Here is a 16,607-nt window from a genome sequence, read left to right as displayed (position 1 = left end):
GCTGCAGCGACTCTCCGTCTCTCCCGGTGTCCTAACATTTCAGAATATCTTGCCTTCTGCTTTCTGGAACGCGTCTGAGCCCGGGCGAACGCTGGAAGTTCCTCTCAAGAGTGAAACCGATGTTGGCAAGCTTTCTTCACTGCAAAACACTTCCTTGATGAACACTTCGTTGGCAAGAAGCCTCGGCCGTCCTAAGAACGACAGTAATGTCGTCCTGACCACCTTGAAGCCGGGAGAGACATCCTCTGGCGAGGGCGTCCGTCCGGAGAAGTGTCGGAAATGCTTTCTCACCGACTTTCCGGAACTGATTACCAACGACGCCGTGTGCAAGACTGAAAGTAATGACACGCTCGACCTGGTGATGCTCGTGCTGACCACGCACTCAGCTGTAGAAAGGCGGCAGGCCATTCGCCAGACGTGGGCGTCCTTCACCCAGAACAACACGGCGACCAAACTACGTCACGTCTTTCTGCTGGGAAGGTCACGTGATGCCCGGCACATGCGCAGTGTGCAGGAGGAGCAGCTAAGTATGGCGACATCGTCATGCATGACTACATCGACAGCTACGGGAACTTGACGCTCAAGACGCTGTCGGGCTTCCACTGGCTGCTCAAACATTGTCCTAATATCAGGTTCGTTTGTTTGTTTGTTTGTTTGTTTGTTTGTTTGTTTGTTTGTTTGTTTGTTTGTTTCCCCTTTGTATTTTTGTTGTTTTGTTTCTAATATTTTTTTTGTTTCTTTATCCTTTAATTTTTTTTTTTGGTTTGTGTGTTTGTGTGTGTGTTTGTTTGTTTTGTTTGTTTGTTTGTTTGTTTGTTTGTTGTCCCTCTTGAACAGTCACTTGCTTTGACTAATCACTTGTGTTCATCCTGCTGACTCATCTTTTACAAACAAAAAACTTTTTTTTTAACTGACGAATTACTTGTTTTGATTGTATTAAACTAAACTATTTGACCTTTTGACGAGTCACGTGTCTGTCCTACAGATTCTTCCTCAAAATTGACGACGACATGTGGGTGAATGTCCCGGCCCTACTTAACCTGCTGCAGAAGGAAGAGAAGAACCTGCAGACTGCAGTCGGAGGTAACTGTCGCTCTCAAGCGGAACCCATCCGCCATGCCAGTTCCAAGTGGTATGCCTCCTTTAAGTCGTACCCGCAGCCGCTCTACCCCGGGTACTGCTCGGGCACAGCGTATACCAGCTCCCTCAACGTGGCGCGCAGTGTAGTGCGGGTGTCACCGGATGTACCCTTCTTCCACCTGGAGGACGTGTACGTGTCCCTGTGCATCAGAGAGCTCGGGGGCAACTTTGTCTTGAAACCTCTTCCGGGTTTCTACCACGCTCATGCAGAAGCATGCGTACTGCGTGCACCGGAAACGGTAACGGTGCACGAGGTGTCGGCAAAGCGGCTGCTGGACATCTGGTCAGCCAAGTGTCCGTGACACGATTGACAGATATTTTCTCAGCGAGTGTCAGTGACACGATCTTTTGCTCACAAAGAAAGAATGGTTTGATGAGAGCTGACAGCCTACCTTCAGCTGCAGTTTATGATTTTTGTTGTGATGTTGGTGATGGTGATGGGGATGAGGAGGAAGGAGAGGAAGGGAGTTGTTCTTGGTGGGTAATTCAGATTTTTACATAATTTTTGGATGACGGATGACTTGCAATGAATATTTGTAAAGAACCCTTACCAGGGAGGCTCACTTGTTGTCTGCATGTGAATGGGTTGAACTTTTGATTTCATCTGTCATATTTATTCCACAAATCATGACTGTATATGCATATGCCCCCGCATGTTTACTTCAAGGAATTATGTGAATGTAGGTAGTATGCAATTTTTTCATCTGACACGATTGTATTTACTGTAATTTGTTTCTCTGGTATGCAATGTTATGATGTCACTGAAATAAGATGGTGTATAGATATATATTTTTTTTTAATTCTGCAAGAGAAAAACAAAGGGCGTGAACTCTGCTGCTGCAGACGCTCTTGTCAAACGAGGTTACCTCCCTTGCCATGGAAAAATGATTTTTCTGATCTTGTCTCCCTTCTCTTGAATAATGTAGTCCCTTACAGAACCTGATGTTAGGGGGGATGTGATCTTTCTGTGATTGACTGCCTACCACCGCTCCCTCTCATGTAAATGTGATGCTAGTGAAACCTTTGTTTCCTTAAATGTTTTATAAGTTTCAAGAAAACAAAAATGTCTCGAGAGCACTTAACTAGTGTTGAACTATTTGCATTGAGATTTTCTTCCTCAACCATTGAGTAGATGTCATTTTAAACTATAAATTATTGGTTGAGATTATCAAGATTATTAAGTTTGGAGTTAATATGCAACAATATTCCTTCGACGCAGCAACAAGACAAGAAATGAAACTGTTTTGTGAACATTTGTAGTCAAGCTTGAAGCAAAGTGGGTTTTCCTGTGAAATAAATTTTTATTTGCTAAAATATTCTTAGCAAGATATTGCTCATAAAGGGCATAGAGAGCGATGGCTGGTTAGTGATAACTTATAGACTCCAATACCACCCAGTTTGTTGTGCCTCGTTGTGAATGATGTTCCAGAATGCATTCACATCGAGATTTGCGATTCCCTAAAAACCTATTTTAAAAGGTGGATATTTTCCCTTTGAACTATTTGGGAAAGAGACCTTGCTTTAAAACTTCTAGCGATGTTTTATTTATGCATAAAACCCTAAGCTTTATTCAGATTATGGCAGATGCAATGCAAAGAACAGATTTTGATTCCACATTTTTGAAGTTTATTCACAGCTGTGTGGCGGCGTGCATGAATCATCCACATTGTACGAGTGGGAGATACATGCGATTCTTTACTGCTTCTACTGTGCAATCAAAGGGTGTACATATCTCAGCTGATTTAATTAACACCGCCATTTTGTCCTACATACTGTGATTATTGTTTTCTCGGTGATTTGCCTTTTTTTTTCCTTTGCGCTCTCGTTGTCATATGTTGCTCAGTCACAAGGGGTAATTGGTGTTTTACTCCGATCCAGCAACGGTCTATATCATGGCAAGGCAGCTAACCCTGTAAACAGATGCCACATGTAGAGAAAGAACAGTATGCCCGAGACGAGAGCTGAACCCAGGACAGTCAACCCTCCTGTATTGGTGACAGGGGCTAACCGGACCGCCCCGGTGACAATGGGACTTAGTTGTCATTATCCTTTTATGCTGTAATTACTATGCAATTACCGCTTCCAGTCTTTAACATAAATATATTTTTACTAAGATATTTTACAGAGCAGTTTTTGTTGATGAAGAGAAAGCTGGGCAGAGTCCAGGTGCACAGCAGACTGTTAGGCGCTAGCTGAATGGTTAACAAGAACCAGTAGGCTAAAATGGCTTTTCTTCAAGAGGATTTTATCTGCTTGGCATGAACTCTCCAGCTAGCACCTAGCGTCTTGTTGTGCATCCAGCCCCAGGTTTTTAACCTTCATCCAAAGTCGGTGTAAGAACAGTTTCTTTTGCTACCGGTAATTCGATATTTTCATTGCTCGTCCAAAACCTACAGCCTGCCATTGTAGCGCCAGTGCTGACCCCACCCCCTTGTCCCCCAGATCTTGCACGTGCTCTCGCGGTTGCGTCTGTGTGCGTGAGTAGGAGGCGAATGACTGCAATGGTATAAATAATTTACGAAGCCTCGCAAATCCATCATGTGTCTCTACTATAAAAGTAAAAGACAATGTGCCTGCATTAAAAATAACGACGTACGGAGATCTCGTGTTCTTCCTGCCGATCATTTCCATGTCGGATTAGTCCACTCCTCAGTCAAGGGGTGGTAAGTTCCTGCGGCATCTGTGCCAGTCTTGTGACATTTAATGACCTTCAAAGACTGTTCATGACCTGTTAACGACCTCTATGCACTGGCCTTGCACGGTGTACCTAACTATTCGGTCGTCAGAAATACCGCCAAGAACTCGGATGTAACCGCAACCTGACCTTCTTGTACTGAAACGTGGACATCATGACCTGCTCTTACCTTAGGGAACCTGACGAGCACAAGCTATGACACCGTAGTGCACTTCCATTCTTGATCTTCGTGAACACCATGGGGATTCTTTCTTTGTTTTGGAGGGATTTTTTATGGACATAAACAAATTCTTCTTGTTCATATTAAAAGATGAGAATAAACTTTGACTTTTTTCATTAGAAATTTAAAAGTAGAAAAGGACTGGGTGAGTTTGTTTTTGTTATTGGTATTTGTATATGTGAATGATGTAATGTTATAATAAAGAAATATATACTAATATACATAACACATATGAAACATATAACATACAAATCCTTAGTGTATGCCCTGTCCTTAATCTCTGTAGCAGCTTCATCCCGCTGACGGTGCCAACACACGCCTGAACAATCCTACCGTTGAGTATGTAAGCCTAGTTCGTGAGCTGTTCATTAAAGACAATAAGATTTTACAGGACCCCAGAGATACTTGCGAAGACTGCACTGAGTAAAGCATTAATACGAGGCTTTGCGTAGCTAAAGACAATTGACGAGGTTCTCGGGATTCACGAGATTTTCGTGAGATGAGACTCTTGGAGCCAAGTTGCAGTGGAAGGAAATAGTCACTTACAAGAGTGATGTTCATGTTCTCCACAAGTTTTGAAACGAGTTTTGTTCACACTGACTTAAGTCACTACGCATGCGCGAGCAAACGCGGATTTTAGCTTTACGAAACTTGACCTTGAACGTTTATTCTGCTTGATCATTCCTTCCAAAATAAAAGCGAACATCAAAATCTTATTCCTAACCCAAACTAAAATACAAAACTTAATGCTCAAACCCCCAACTCTATTTTAATTACAGATGTCCACATAACACGTTAAACACACACACACAAGCTCTCCAGAAAAAAAGAGTGAAAACAAAGTATGTATGCCAAAGAATTTTTTTTAATTCGATTGAAAAACGAATCTGGAACGTTCAGACTGAAAAACCACTCCCCTTAGCAGCTACACGATGGCAGCTTCAGCAAAAGGCAATACGAATACACACACACACAACCATGCATGCGACTTCGATTTGGAATTTCAGACTTTATGTCACATGACTTAAGATATTCTGACAATAATGTAAGACCTGCCCTACATGTCTCATCAACGAAGAGGATACGTTTCATATTATATTATTCTGTCCATGTCTGAAAGATCTAAGAAAAAGTTTCATTCCCAAAATGGTTTACATTAGACCGAATAACTTTAAACTGCTGATGTCAACAACAACAACAAAAAAAATGAAAAAATACTCTCTAACCTTGCCACGTTTTTATATTTAGCGACAAAACTGTTCTACGCTAAAGATATTTTTCATCTATTGTGTATTAAATATTTGTCCTGTAATGTGTTGTATGCTAATCTTTTTGAATGGACCCAAAGAGCTCACAAAATAAACCATTCATAGACAAACAGACATAGTCTTATGTCATTTGTTTTTAGAAGATGTTCTTACTTAGATGACCAATTTATCTGTTTTATCATTTGTTGTGGATGAGTGATTGTAAAATTAATGTACTTTTATTATTGACAAACTCTGGCTGTGTATTCTTTCCACAAGGGTAAATAAATATTGTTGATGTCATTATCAAACAGATCTTCTCACATTCGTCACCCGTTGCCAAAAAAATGTAGACAGCTTTTGAATTAATGCGTTTGTTTGTCTTATTTGTTTGTTTGCTTGCTTGCTTGCTTGAACTACATGCACGGAAAGAAAGAATGCAACACATTTAGTTACAAATTAGATGAAACTAGTTAATGAAGACCAGAATTTTATTTACTCACTAATAAGCTCTCGGGTTACTTTGGTCTTTTTCTCATGTCCTCGTTCTTTTTTTTTGGCGTTTCCTCCACGGATTTGAAGCTGTTAAATGGCTAAAGAAAATACCTTCGACATTTTGGATACACATTGTTTGACATGACATGTTTGACATAGGCAATGTTGCTAGATAACATTATAACAATCATGATCAAATTACAATGTTCCCGTTAATATCATTTTCCTGAATAAAACAGTTCTACTCCACATAATCGACATTGGATTACATTATTAAAACTTTCTTTTAAAGACATTTCTAGCAAGGGCCCATTTTTCTGTCCACATCTAAATGCAAATGCTAGTCCACCTATTTCAATTTTTTCCCCAAAGAAAACGAAACGAGACAAAACAAAAGCGCTCTCTTTAGATACGACCTGCAAGAAAATGCTTTTTTCGTGTTAGCGATGAAAACGGAGACTTAATCCTCAATGTTATTACTGAAAGCAGTTGGGCATGAGTGCCGTGGTCGACCTCTTACAGCTTTAATTACAGCAGCCACGTGCCACCCGGTGTTCACTCACACAGTCCCTTCAGGCTCCCCCGACCCCTGGTAACTGATACACACTCATGCACTCTCCTTCGCTGTTGCTTGTTTTCTCTATAACCCTACCCAAAGTTCACATGAAAGAGAGTCTCTGCCAGACGATGAAACTCACTTACAACCCCATGTGTACCCTTCCAGTCCTGTTTCTTTGAAACAAACTTCTTTTTTCTTATATTATTCTCCTCCTCCAAAAAAAAAAAAAAATGCATTAGCCACACAAATCGAGACTCTCGCCATCTTCAGGTAATGCTATAAGGTGTCCACAGGGCATCCATGAGCAATAAATTAAGAATCCTTTTCTTAAACACCGCCTTCTGATTCTTTATTCCCTCCGCGTGACCCTACCATTACAATAAAACCTGAGGTAATTTATCTACAATTACCACATTTATCAAGATGGAGAAACGAAGTTGGTGTGCCCCCACCACACCTCTAATCCAACTTTCTCCCTCCTCCAAAATAAAAGCGCTCATAATGCAAATATAATTGTGCACGTCACACGACGCAGCGGGGAAGGGAGTGAGAGAAGAATGTATAGTGATGGAGAGCAGGCACGCAGCCTCAAGAGCCAGCCAGAGACGGAGGGTGGGTGGGGTGGCAGCTTTGATCTGTAAGAGAAACCACTATGGTCTGCTAATGTATTGTGGGGAGCGGTAATTGTCGGCTCAAAGGAATAACAACGGGCTTTGGGGAGAAGGCGACTGTTTCACGTTGAGAACACGAATGTTTCATTTGGACGATAGAGATTGGGCAACGGCTTTCTTCGGTGTGGTCAGGGGTCTTTCTTTCTCTCTCCTAATAGAGAAGAGAAATGCAGAACACAGCCCACACTAAGTCTATTAAAAGTTTATATGAGATTCGCGGGTATTAAGCAAAGCTTGATGATGTTTCACATGCACGGAATCGTGAGCCAAGCTTAGAGTCAACGACAAAATGGCAAGTAAAAAAATATGATTCTCAAAGACGAACATGAAAACAACTCCAAGAATTACAACAAAAAAAAAAAAAAAAAAAAAAAAAGAAAAGACAAACGTGAGGGTAAGATAAATTTCCCAGAAACGATACCGAAAACCTTCAATGCAAATATAAAAATTCAGTAATCTTACAACAATATGCATAGCGATTTGTTGTTTGTGCGCAATAAACATAAATGCAATGATTTTGCACTAAAACTTCATGCACTGATCTTGTAACAAGCATGCTTGCAATAATCGTGCACAAAGCATGCTTGTAATAATCGTTTAACAACCACTGCAACTATCATGCAAGTATCGGACAAAGACTAAAAGCCTTTCTTAACATAACAAACATGGACAAACCTTAGAACGATTCTGACAAAGTTTTGATACGACTGTCCTGTAAGCACTTTGATATTACTGTCATGCAAACACTTTGTCACACTTGATCACATGTTTGTCTTTATGTGTCCAGTTAAGAATGACCTTAACAAACATGAAACATGGTATAAACACATCATCCAATAACTAATTCCAGAGTTACAACCTTGGCAAAGTTTTAGTACTTAGACCCTGTGGGGCCGCGTCTGATTTAGTGAGCAGCGTTACCTACCTACAAATTATATTATGTCTGTTTATATCCATATAAATAGTGTAATTCCTACACGACACTGTGACAGTAACTATATATATATATAGTCTTCATTCTGCTTTACAGGTGAAAATGTCCATTATTTTGCCACATGATTTACATAACATGTAAAAAAACAATCAGCCTGTAAGATTTTAACCACGGTAAGACAAATGTATGGAGCACCTGTCTGGCAAAGGGATGCTTGGACACAATGACACACCAACGTGTTTTGTACACTTAAATGGCCTGACAACACACATCAACATGTTTTGTATGTCTAAACAACATCCATCATAACGACGGTGTTTCCACCTTTTCTCAATTCCCTTTTCGGTACATAGGTAAAAAACAAAGCAACCACCAAAATTATTTTTCTTTTTGGCTACGCTCCCCTCAAACATTGCTATCATTATATGATTAATAATCAGACACGGTATAGTGCTTGGACAGAATAATTAGCCACAATGCTATGAGTTGAAGTTGATGTTGATGTTGAAAGTGTATGGCCAGGAGAGTGACAGTCAAACATCAGTGACAAAGGTTCAAGGATATTTCTGTAGTGCAATGCTAATTCGTCTCCAACTGTCACCCTCTACGACACTACTGGGTTCATAGGTCAACATGCTCATAATCAAGACTATACGACTATCCAAACTCTACCGCAAACAAACGCAGACAGACGGACAGACAAACGGAGAGACAAAGGAACAAATCTATATTTCAAAAAACAACTAAGTTCATTGCACGTAAGGGCAGTCTCACACGGTCCGAGAAAGTCAAAGAAGGCAAGTGGTTAGGGTGGATGTAAACTAGTCTGAGGCTGCACGAAAAATCTGACCCCATTTTAAGGTCAAGTGACGAAGCAACGAAGACCAAACCATCTTGTTTGATTTTTCGGGAGGTCAAAGGTAATAAATACTTTTGCTGCAGATCCTACATTCCCTTTGACTACCAGCTTCATTCTATTCATATGAACCCTGTGAAGGGCGCTTAATGAAGCACTCAGAGGGACGCGGGCTGGGACCAAGTCTACAGAACACAGCTCACGGGCCCGCTGCATGATTAAGGTTCATGCAGTCAGCTACACCAAAAATAAAATAAGTCAAGCACTCTACCTCGCTACAGGTAAACCATCGAGACCACGGTTTATTGTCGTGCTATGAACACGACGATTGGCCTGTAGTGGAATCATGAAACCGTATATAATGGAGTACAAGTCCCCAGAGACCATCGCTTAGCCTCTTGTGAAATGGTAAACTTTCTGCGACCCCACTGGAAGCCATTATCCTGAACCGCAGTTGGTCAAGAACGGCCTGTACTAAAATTCTTGAAGCCAGCAGTATATTTACCAGAAATTTTCTGCTTGGTCACTTTCTTATTTATTTCGGCAGAAGTCGTTGATCACCACTCCTAAAACCAGATTAAAGCCAATAAGACAAAGACCCCCAGAAGCATTAAAGTATTCGATTTTAAACCTCCGTCAACGCGAGAGCTCTTCCCGTTCGTGTTGACAGCGAAATCGGCAGCTCATTCTCAAAAGCTTCGTTCTAGCATTTAACGCGCAAGCTTTGTCTACCAGCAGTCCATTCAATGTAGAGTCCAAGTTGGGGGAGGGGTCATCTAGCTAGCGGTGTACGTGTGGTGCGTGTAGTAAGTGCTGGTGAGGAAAGAGGTGCGTGCTGGTGTGAGCCGAGGCGGCCGTGTGCTTCATGTGGCTGACCGTCTCGATCACCACGCCCGCCGCCCTCACTTTCTGCAAGCTGTGGTCGGAGGGATACTGTTCCTGCACCCGCGCCAGGTTGTTCTCCGCCGTCATCTCGGGGTTGAGCGCCACGGAGGGACGGAACGAGTCGGACAGCTGCTGCCTCCACATCTCCATCAAGTGCTGCAGCATGGCTTTGGAAGACTGCAGGCCTTGCCGGTTCTCCGACGACGCCAGCCGCTCCTCCAGCCGCGCGGCGAGCGTCTCCTTAGCCTCTGCCTGCATCTTCTGCTCCAGCTGCGCCTGTTTCTCCGTCAGCTCTTCATCTGAGCTGGAGGAGGGACTGTCCTCCAACGCCATACGGCTGGCAATAGAATTATGCCGCCCACTAGTGGCGTTTGAGACCGACTTGCGCGGCGCGGCCATGTTGTGGATCCCTGTCATCTACTCTTACCTAACTCACCGACGCGTCTTCGGTCGAAACCTTCCCTGCCTTTTATTATCGGGTTATTATTATCGTTACGACGAGTGAAAAGATGAATTCCACAAAATGTCTCTTCGCACTCCTCGTCACTATCAATGTAATGGATCTCCAAGATCCGCGTGAAGCAAACTAGGATCCACCTATAGTAATACCAGACTTACGGATCTTGAGTAGCCGTCCTTGTTCACACTGACGCCAACACACTGCTGAAGATTTTTATGCTCAAGCAGGCGCTCGTCCTGTGAAAAATTCTGCTGTTTGTTGTTTTTGTTGTTGTGATGAGTGAAAATATTTACTTGTCCTTCAGCGATAGCTACAGACACGCCCGTAATGCCAGCAGACAGAAATCTTTCTCAGCCGCCTCAAGGGGAGAGAAGATCCCCGGAGATGGCAGAACCTGAAATCAGATTTAGGCGTGACGTCAGTTACTCCAGCGATTAACGTAAAATATTTCATGACGACACAAAAATGACGTTCACGCTCAAAGTAGGTTAAAGGTCAGACAATAGGCAACAAGAGCAATAACTCACTCACATCAACGTTTATCGTTTCCACGAAAGATTTGTTTCAACGCAATATCTTCTGTGTCACCATAACCAGAAAAAAAAAAGAAAACAAATAAATACAACAAAAGCAACAACAAAGGAAAGAAAGAACGAAAAAAAACACGGAAAGAACACAAGAAAAAAGAAAGAAATAAAACAAAAATCAAACGAAACAAAAATGAAAGAAAGCAAAAAACATATTTATATGAATCGAGCATATCATTGACCATTGATTTAAAAAGGCAGTAGCAAAATTATACACAGAACAAATATTAAAAGAATTTAACATACAACACAAATAATTTAAAACAATACAAGTCATGCAAACTCAGACACGCACAAATATAAAATGATATACGTAATAAATTAAATGAAGGAAAGAAAAAGCAACAAGAGAGAAAGATAGGCAGGCAAACCAGTTCTGGATGCTCCTATTTCCGTTAACAAAAACGACGAACATGCTAGTTCAAAAAGTCTTCAATGTATTCAATGCACAATATCGAGAAAAAAGTCTCAGCTTCTAAGTCGGGCAAAAAAAAAAGTCCCAGTCTTAGTCACTATGGTAACAATCAGCGGTGATGTATAAACAGCACGTTGTTGTATAAACATCGTCAGTCGTTGACACTCATCGTCTGAGCCTTTGTCAGCAGCAATCCCACTGGATGGACAAACGGACTGATGGTTTAAGCCAGTCTATATATACAGACTGAATAACAGTATCCTGTGTACATTGTACTGTAGAGACTGGACTGCGACTATTGAAACTTTAACAGACGTGCACTTTACCTTGTTACCTACTTCCTGCAAATATTACATAACATTATCTCTTCATTTGTCGACTCTGAATGTATGTTTTTCTTTTCCATTTTTTTTCTTTCTTCCTTCGTCTCTGGACGTCAATTCAAATGTTAATTGGCAAGTCAATTTCATCTCCCTTCTAATTTTTTTATTTTCCCTCCTTCGTTTGTTCCTTATTTCGTTTATCCTTCCACTCATTCTTTCTGTAACAATCACTATTTTAAAACAAACAGAATGCCTTCCCACTGCACGTGCACCAACAGTCACCTACCAAGTGCTGCTCCATGTCTGCATCATGTCGCTGACGTCGTCAAGGTTCACCAATCCAGCTGGTAATAGATGGCGTCCAGTTACCCAGGGCTGGCCATGTGGATAGGGTTAAATGCAGTCCACACAACCTCCACTTTGTCCTTCCACGCCTTTTCTCGAGCAAAAACTCTCCTCTGTCCATCCGACCGCTCGCCTGGACTTAATTTTGGTTTTCCCCTTGGTCCGAAGGTCGTCTGATAAACGTCTGCAACTGAGAGCTCTCCGCAGAACTTCCCCCGTAAATCCTCAACGCATTAACTTTTTTTTAAGAGACAGAGAGACAAACATCTGACTTCGCAGAGCTCGTGTGGGTGACTGCGCACGCGCTTGCTGCCGGGCGACGTGCACAGACGATCTTCACGCCACGTGAACACAATCGATGCTGGGGCGAGCTGGCGCTGGGCCGTGATGACATACGTCACCAGTGTACGATGAGGGCAATTCACTCATTTTTGTCTTCATTTGCCAGGCCAGACATTTCCCCAAATTCCCTTCTTTGAAGCCTGGATCGTCATGCTTCGATTGCTTTGCAATCTCCTCCGTGAATATCTCTTGTACCTGATGACCTCCTGCTGTCTCTGGTTGTCTTCTCCCACTTCCACTCATTGTTTAATACAGTTTGCAAACAGAAATTCTGTATTTGTCTCTCACGCTGCAGTTTTGTTCAATCACAATGGCTGCACTAGCTGTTCAGCATGAGCAGGAGTTTGAAGATGAATACAAACAGGACTCCATTGCGATATAGTATGTAGTCATGTTTCATGACAATATGTCCACAGCACACTAAAATTTTCCAGTTCCACTGTTTTAGCGATCACTTTACAAATTCCTGATATGAGCTCCCAATATTGGCTGTTCCTCTATTGCTATCATTTACAACCGGACACCTGAAGTCTCTTTTCATTTATGAGCGCTCGAGCCATTGTTCATTCATCTTCGCCATGTGCTGAACTCGTCCACAACACATCCTTGTCGTTAAGGGAATTGTTGAAAGTTTGATGGCAATATTTGCTCTTTCCTTTCAAATAGCTTTATGAGGGCTCTCGACGCAATGACATACGGTATTAGATATATATAGAGAGAGAGATTTGTAGAGTGCGCTGGGTTTTAGCTCGGAGAGAGTAAAAAATAAACTAGTTCTGAGGTATTGAAATAATTTTCTGCTTTGTTTCTTCATGATGATGGTGATGGATGAATGATGGATGAATGAATGAATAGAAGATGAATGGACGGATGGATGGAGGATGGATGGTGGATGATGGATGATGATGATGATGATGACGATGATGATGACTTTACTATAATAAAATATCTGTCTTCTCTTTGTTGTACAAGTGTGTGAGCGCCGGTTAGCGTACCTTCTTGCCCACATACAAAGCGAGGGTTGCTGGGATACAGCTCCTCTCTGGAGACTCCATCATCCGTAGATCCGCAGCTGATTAAAAGAGAAAAAAAAAGGATGTTTGGCCAAGTCTGCCCCTGAGGTCGATGCCAGTCAAGGCGTTGGGATAACCAGCAGGCTTAAAGCAAACAACACGAACGTCTGATCGAAAATTCCCGAACTGCATGTTGTCACACTGCATTATACATGAACAAGTCTGACATTGTGTGGAGTAATGAAATCTTGTACAACTCCATCGACGACTGTGATGAGAAACAGCCAACTTCACCATGACTTACATCTGGTATTTACAACCTTGCAAAAACTCCTACTTTACACATTTATCTGCAATTTTTGATTGATAAGATCGTGAATTATAACTAAAAAAATAAGAGGCTCGAAGGCCGGGGGGTGGTTAATAAACAGTTAAAAAATGAAAGTCACAAATGTGCTTAAGTGGCTTTGCTTGATACGAATCTCAGGTTACCACATTGTATTGAAATAGAAGCCTGGATCGCCAGAGTTTTCATTGTCCCCGACACTCTTTGATGATGTTCACGTTTGAATGAGGAAAGCAGGCAGCCATAACTCCCACAGAAGCCGCTAGGAAAGATCTGTCGTAGTCGCGCCGATGAAATATTAATGTCCAGAATAGGGTGAGGAAAAAAAAAAAACCACCAGCCGGTTATCGCTTGTTGTCGTTGTGCAACAAAGAGACCCTTCTTCGAAAGGATGCTGGCTAGCACATGCTGTATATGGCGAGATCACAGCGATGATGTGGACTAGCAAGATGGCGGCGATTGTGTCTGCGTGACTCGTTCTCGCTACCCCGCCCCCCTTATCCTCGATTGTGGAGATCAACGGTAAAGTTCTCTCTACTTTGTGAGTCTTTGGAGACCTCAGCCAGCTATGTTTATCAGCCGTGGCCAGAACTTTTTACTGGCGCTGAGTGGAATGGAGCTTTAGCCGATACAGGTTGGTTGTGACGTCAAGCCGATATCAGCCTCGTTTTCGATTCCCACTCGCATCTCTGTATCATACTCGCCAGCTCAAATGAATGTTTTAGTGAGACGGAATGTAACAAACGACTCTGTTTGACTAGTGTCTACTCCACTTCTCTAATTTGACGAGCTGGACTGTGTAAGATATGTTCTAATTATTTCCTAGATTGAACAGACCAAGTGGTAGTTAATTTAATTCTTTCGCCCACCCGACTTCCTTGTTTTAGAAAAGCACATGACACTCTAGACATGAGACTTTTGTCCAAGTTACCTTTCAAACATCTTACATACAGGGCCGTGACTTAGGGGCAGGCGGAAGCGAGTTTATTTTAATTTGTAAAAGTTTCATCTTAGGGGTGTGTATCCCCGCGCTATTGACGAACGTTACAAATAAATTAATCGTAGGCTCTATGTTAGATACGTAAATGTTGTATGCAGCGTGCTGTCAATGATAAAAGACGAGATATCCTGAGGAAAAAGTGACTTTAGATCCCAATAAAACCGTGTGATCGTGCGTGAGGGCCCGCACAGCTTGTTAGAATCCAATCTTTCTGCCTCACTTTGGAATAACGCCATTTATTATGATTTTCTCGGGGGCGGCCAAGACGGGCCTGAGAAATCTTACATATTTCGTCGTATATATTCAAGCCCAATCAGTGTTTTCATTTTTATTTGCTAACTGTGTATATAAATTCTTAGAACTTTTGACTATATGTTAGTTCGAGGTATCCACGAAAGACTCTAGTCCGCCCGGCATGGAAGGTCACTTAAAATGGCCGGCCCGTAAGATACCACCAAACAATTGTGAGCTGATGTTTTAACGTGCGTAAAAATCTAGATGCTGAGTTAGACGGGAAATTGAGAGAAAAAAAGGCATTATTGGGGGCTTAGTTTTTTGTTCTCATAGAGGATGGTGGCGGAGTGGCGTGGCTAGTCCTTGCAGATAAACCACTTAAGCCCGCAGTTATGGTTGAGTACAGGTACCGAGGGGTTTCCTATATTATTGCTATGTTTGGTTTGGAAAGGGCTATCAGTGGGTTAGGTCATGCCCCAGGGTTTCCCTTTCCGCCCACTTATTCTTAATTTTGTATTTTATATTTTTTGTTACCCCGTGTATTGAAGGCGCGACATCTCGGGTGGGTGCAGGTCGTGAAATGCTTCAGCATATACAACTGTTACCTCTCCGGTCAACATACGTAGAAATTTACACCGTTGGCAAGCGTCGAACTGGTCGACGGCACTTCGTGGGGGGGTGGGGAGGAGAATAGTGGGGAAGAGGGAGATGGGATTAGGTGAATGAGGGTCAAGGGAAGGATGGGAGGGGGAGAGTAAGGAAGGAGGGAGGGAGGGAAGGGGGATGAGGGTTAAATTGAAGATGGGAGAAGACCAGAGGGGGAGGGGGATAGGGTGGGGGGGGGAGGTGGAGGAGAAAGAAGGGAGGGAGGATTGAGAGGGGAAGGGTGATATAGGGGGTTAGGGAGGGAGGGGGAGTGGACGAGGAGCGGGTATTGTTAAGAGGGGAGAATCAAGTAAAAAAGTAAACTGTGGAGGGGAGAGGAGAGGGGTGAGTGGGGGGTGGGGGATGGGTGGGGGGGTGGATGGAGGGATAGATAAACATAGGGAGAGAGGAAGAGGTGAGTGGGGGGGATAGAGATAAGGGGTTGGAGAGGTGGTAGGGGTGTACAGAGAGGATAGTTGAGGGGGGGAGTGGGGAGAGCGAGTTTGAGAGTGAAGGACATTTGTGTTGTGAGGAGGAAAAGTGTGTTTGGGTTGTTGGAGTGTGTTATTAGGATGAATGACCGGGTTTTTAGTTTATAGGTTGTTATGTAGCTGGTGGTGGGGGTGTGTAGAGGGGTTTTGTTGTGGGGGTGATTTTAGGGTCCAAGGGGATGGAGGGGGGGGAGGTGAATTGGAGAGAGGGTAGATGGAAGGTTGTAAGGAGGTGGTTATAATGGGGGAGTTGGGAGGGGGGGGAGGTGAGAGGTGAATTAGTCGGGGTGGAGGGATGGGAGAGAGGTGGTGAGAGAAGAGGGGAGTGGAGTAAAGGGAGGAGAGAGGAAGAAAGAGGATGGGGGTAGAGTAAAGGTGGGGGTTAGGTGGAGGATGAGGGGGGGGGGTGGTGGAGGGTGGGTGGCACATAAGGCAGAATGGTGGAGTGAGAGGATGTATGGGAGAGAGTTTATGGGGGTGATAGGTGAAGGTTAGGTCGGGAGTAATTTTTTCTGTGGTAGGAGGATATGTTATGGTGGAGTGTGAGTGAGGGGGAGATGAATTGTGGAGTGGAAGAGAGAGAGGTGAATGTGAAAGAAGGAACAAGAGAAATAGGATAGGTTAGGAAGTAGGGAGGAGGATGGAGAGAAGTGTGTGTGTTTAGATTAGAGGAAGAGATAAGTGTGATGTCGAGGAGGGTGGAA

The 16,607-nt window shown here is 42.9% G+C and overlaps 2 protein-coding genes across 3 annotated transcripts; one reads left to right on the top strand and one right to left on the bottom strand.

Moving 5' to 3' along the window:
* The first annotated feature begins 462 nt into the window (after positions 1-462).
* On the top strand, positions 463-5,641 carry LOC112573999 (beta-1,3-galactosyltransferase 5-like). Its single transcript, XM_025254766.1, has 2 exons — positions 463-632; positions 986-5,641. The coding sequence occupies exons 1-2, from the start codon at positions 544-546 to the stop codon at positions 1,440-1,442; spliced, it is 546 nt and encodes a 181-aa protein (XP_025110551.1). The 5' UTR covers positions 463-543; the 3' UTR covers positions 1,443-5,641.
* A 134-nt stretch (positions 5,642-5,775) lies between these two features.
* LOC112574000 lies at positions 5,776-12,339 on the bottom strand. 2 transcript variants are annotated; one of them, XM_025254768.1, is made up of 3 exons: positions 11,774-12,319; positions 9,752-10,556; positions 5,776-5,884 (listed from the first exon to the last, which is right to left on the bottom strand). In XM_025254768.1, exons 2-3 carry the CDS (start codon positions 10,117-10,119, stop codon positions 5,821-5,823), a joined length of 432 nt encoding a protein of 143 aa, XP_025110553.1. In that variant the 5' UTR covers positions 10,120-10,556; positions 11,774-12,319; the 3' UTR covers positions 5,776-5,820. The 2 variants fall into 2 exon arrangements, with proteins under 2 accessions (XP_025110553.1, XP_025110552.1); XM_025254767.1 differs by lacking the exon at positions 5,776-5,884 and having other exon boundaries at positions 9,520-10,556; positions 11,774-12,339.
* Positions 12,340-16,607: the final 4,268 nt, after the last annotated feature.

Source organism: Pomacea canaliculata, linkage group LG10 (assembly GCF_003073045.1).
Source record: "Pomacea canaliculata isolate SZHN2017 linkage group LG10, ASM307304v1, whole genome shotgun sequence".
NCBI lineage: Eukaryota > Metazoa > Mollusca > Gastropoda > Architaenioglossa > Ampullariidae > Pomacea > Pomacea canaliculata.
Note: the sequence above shows the minus strand (reverse complement) of the source record. Positions and strands in the feature narration are given on the sequence as shown.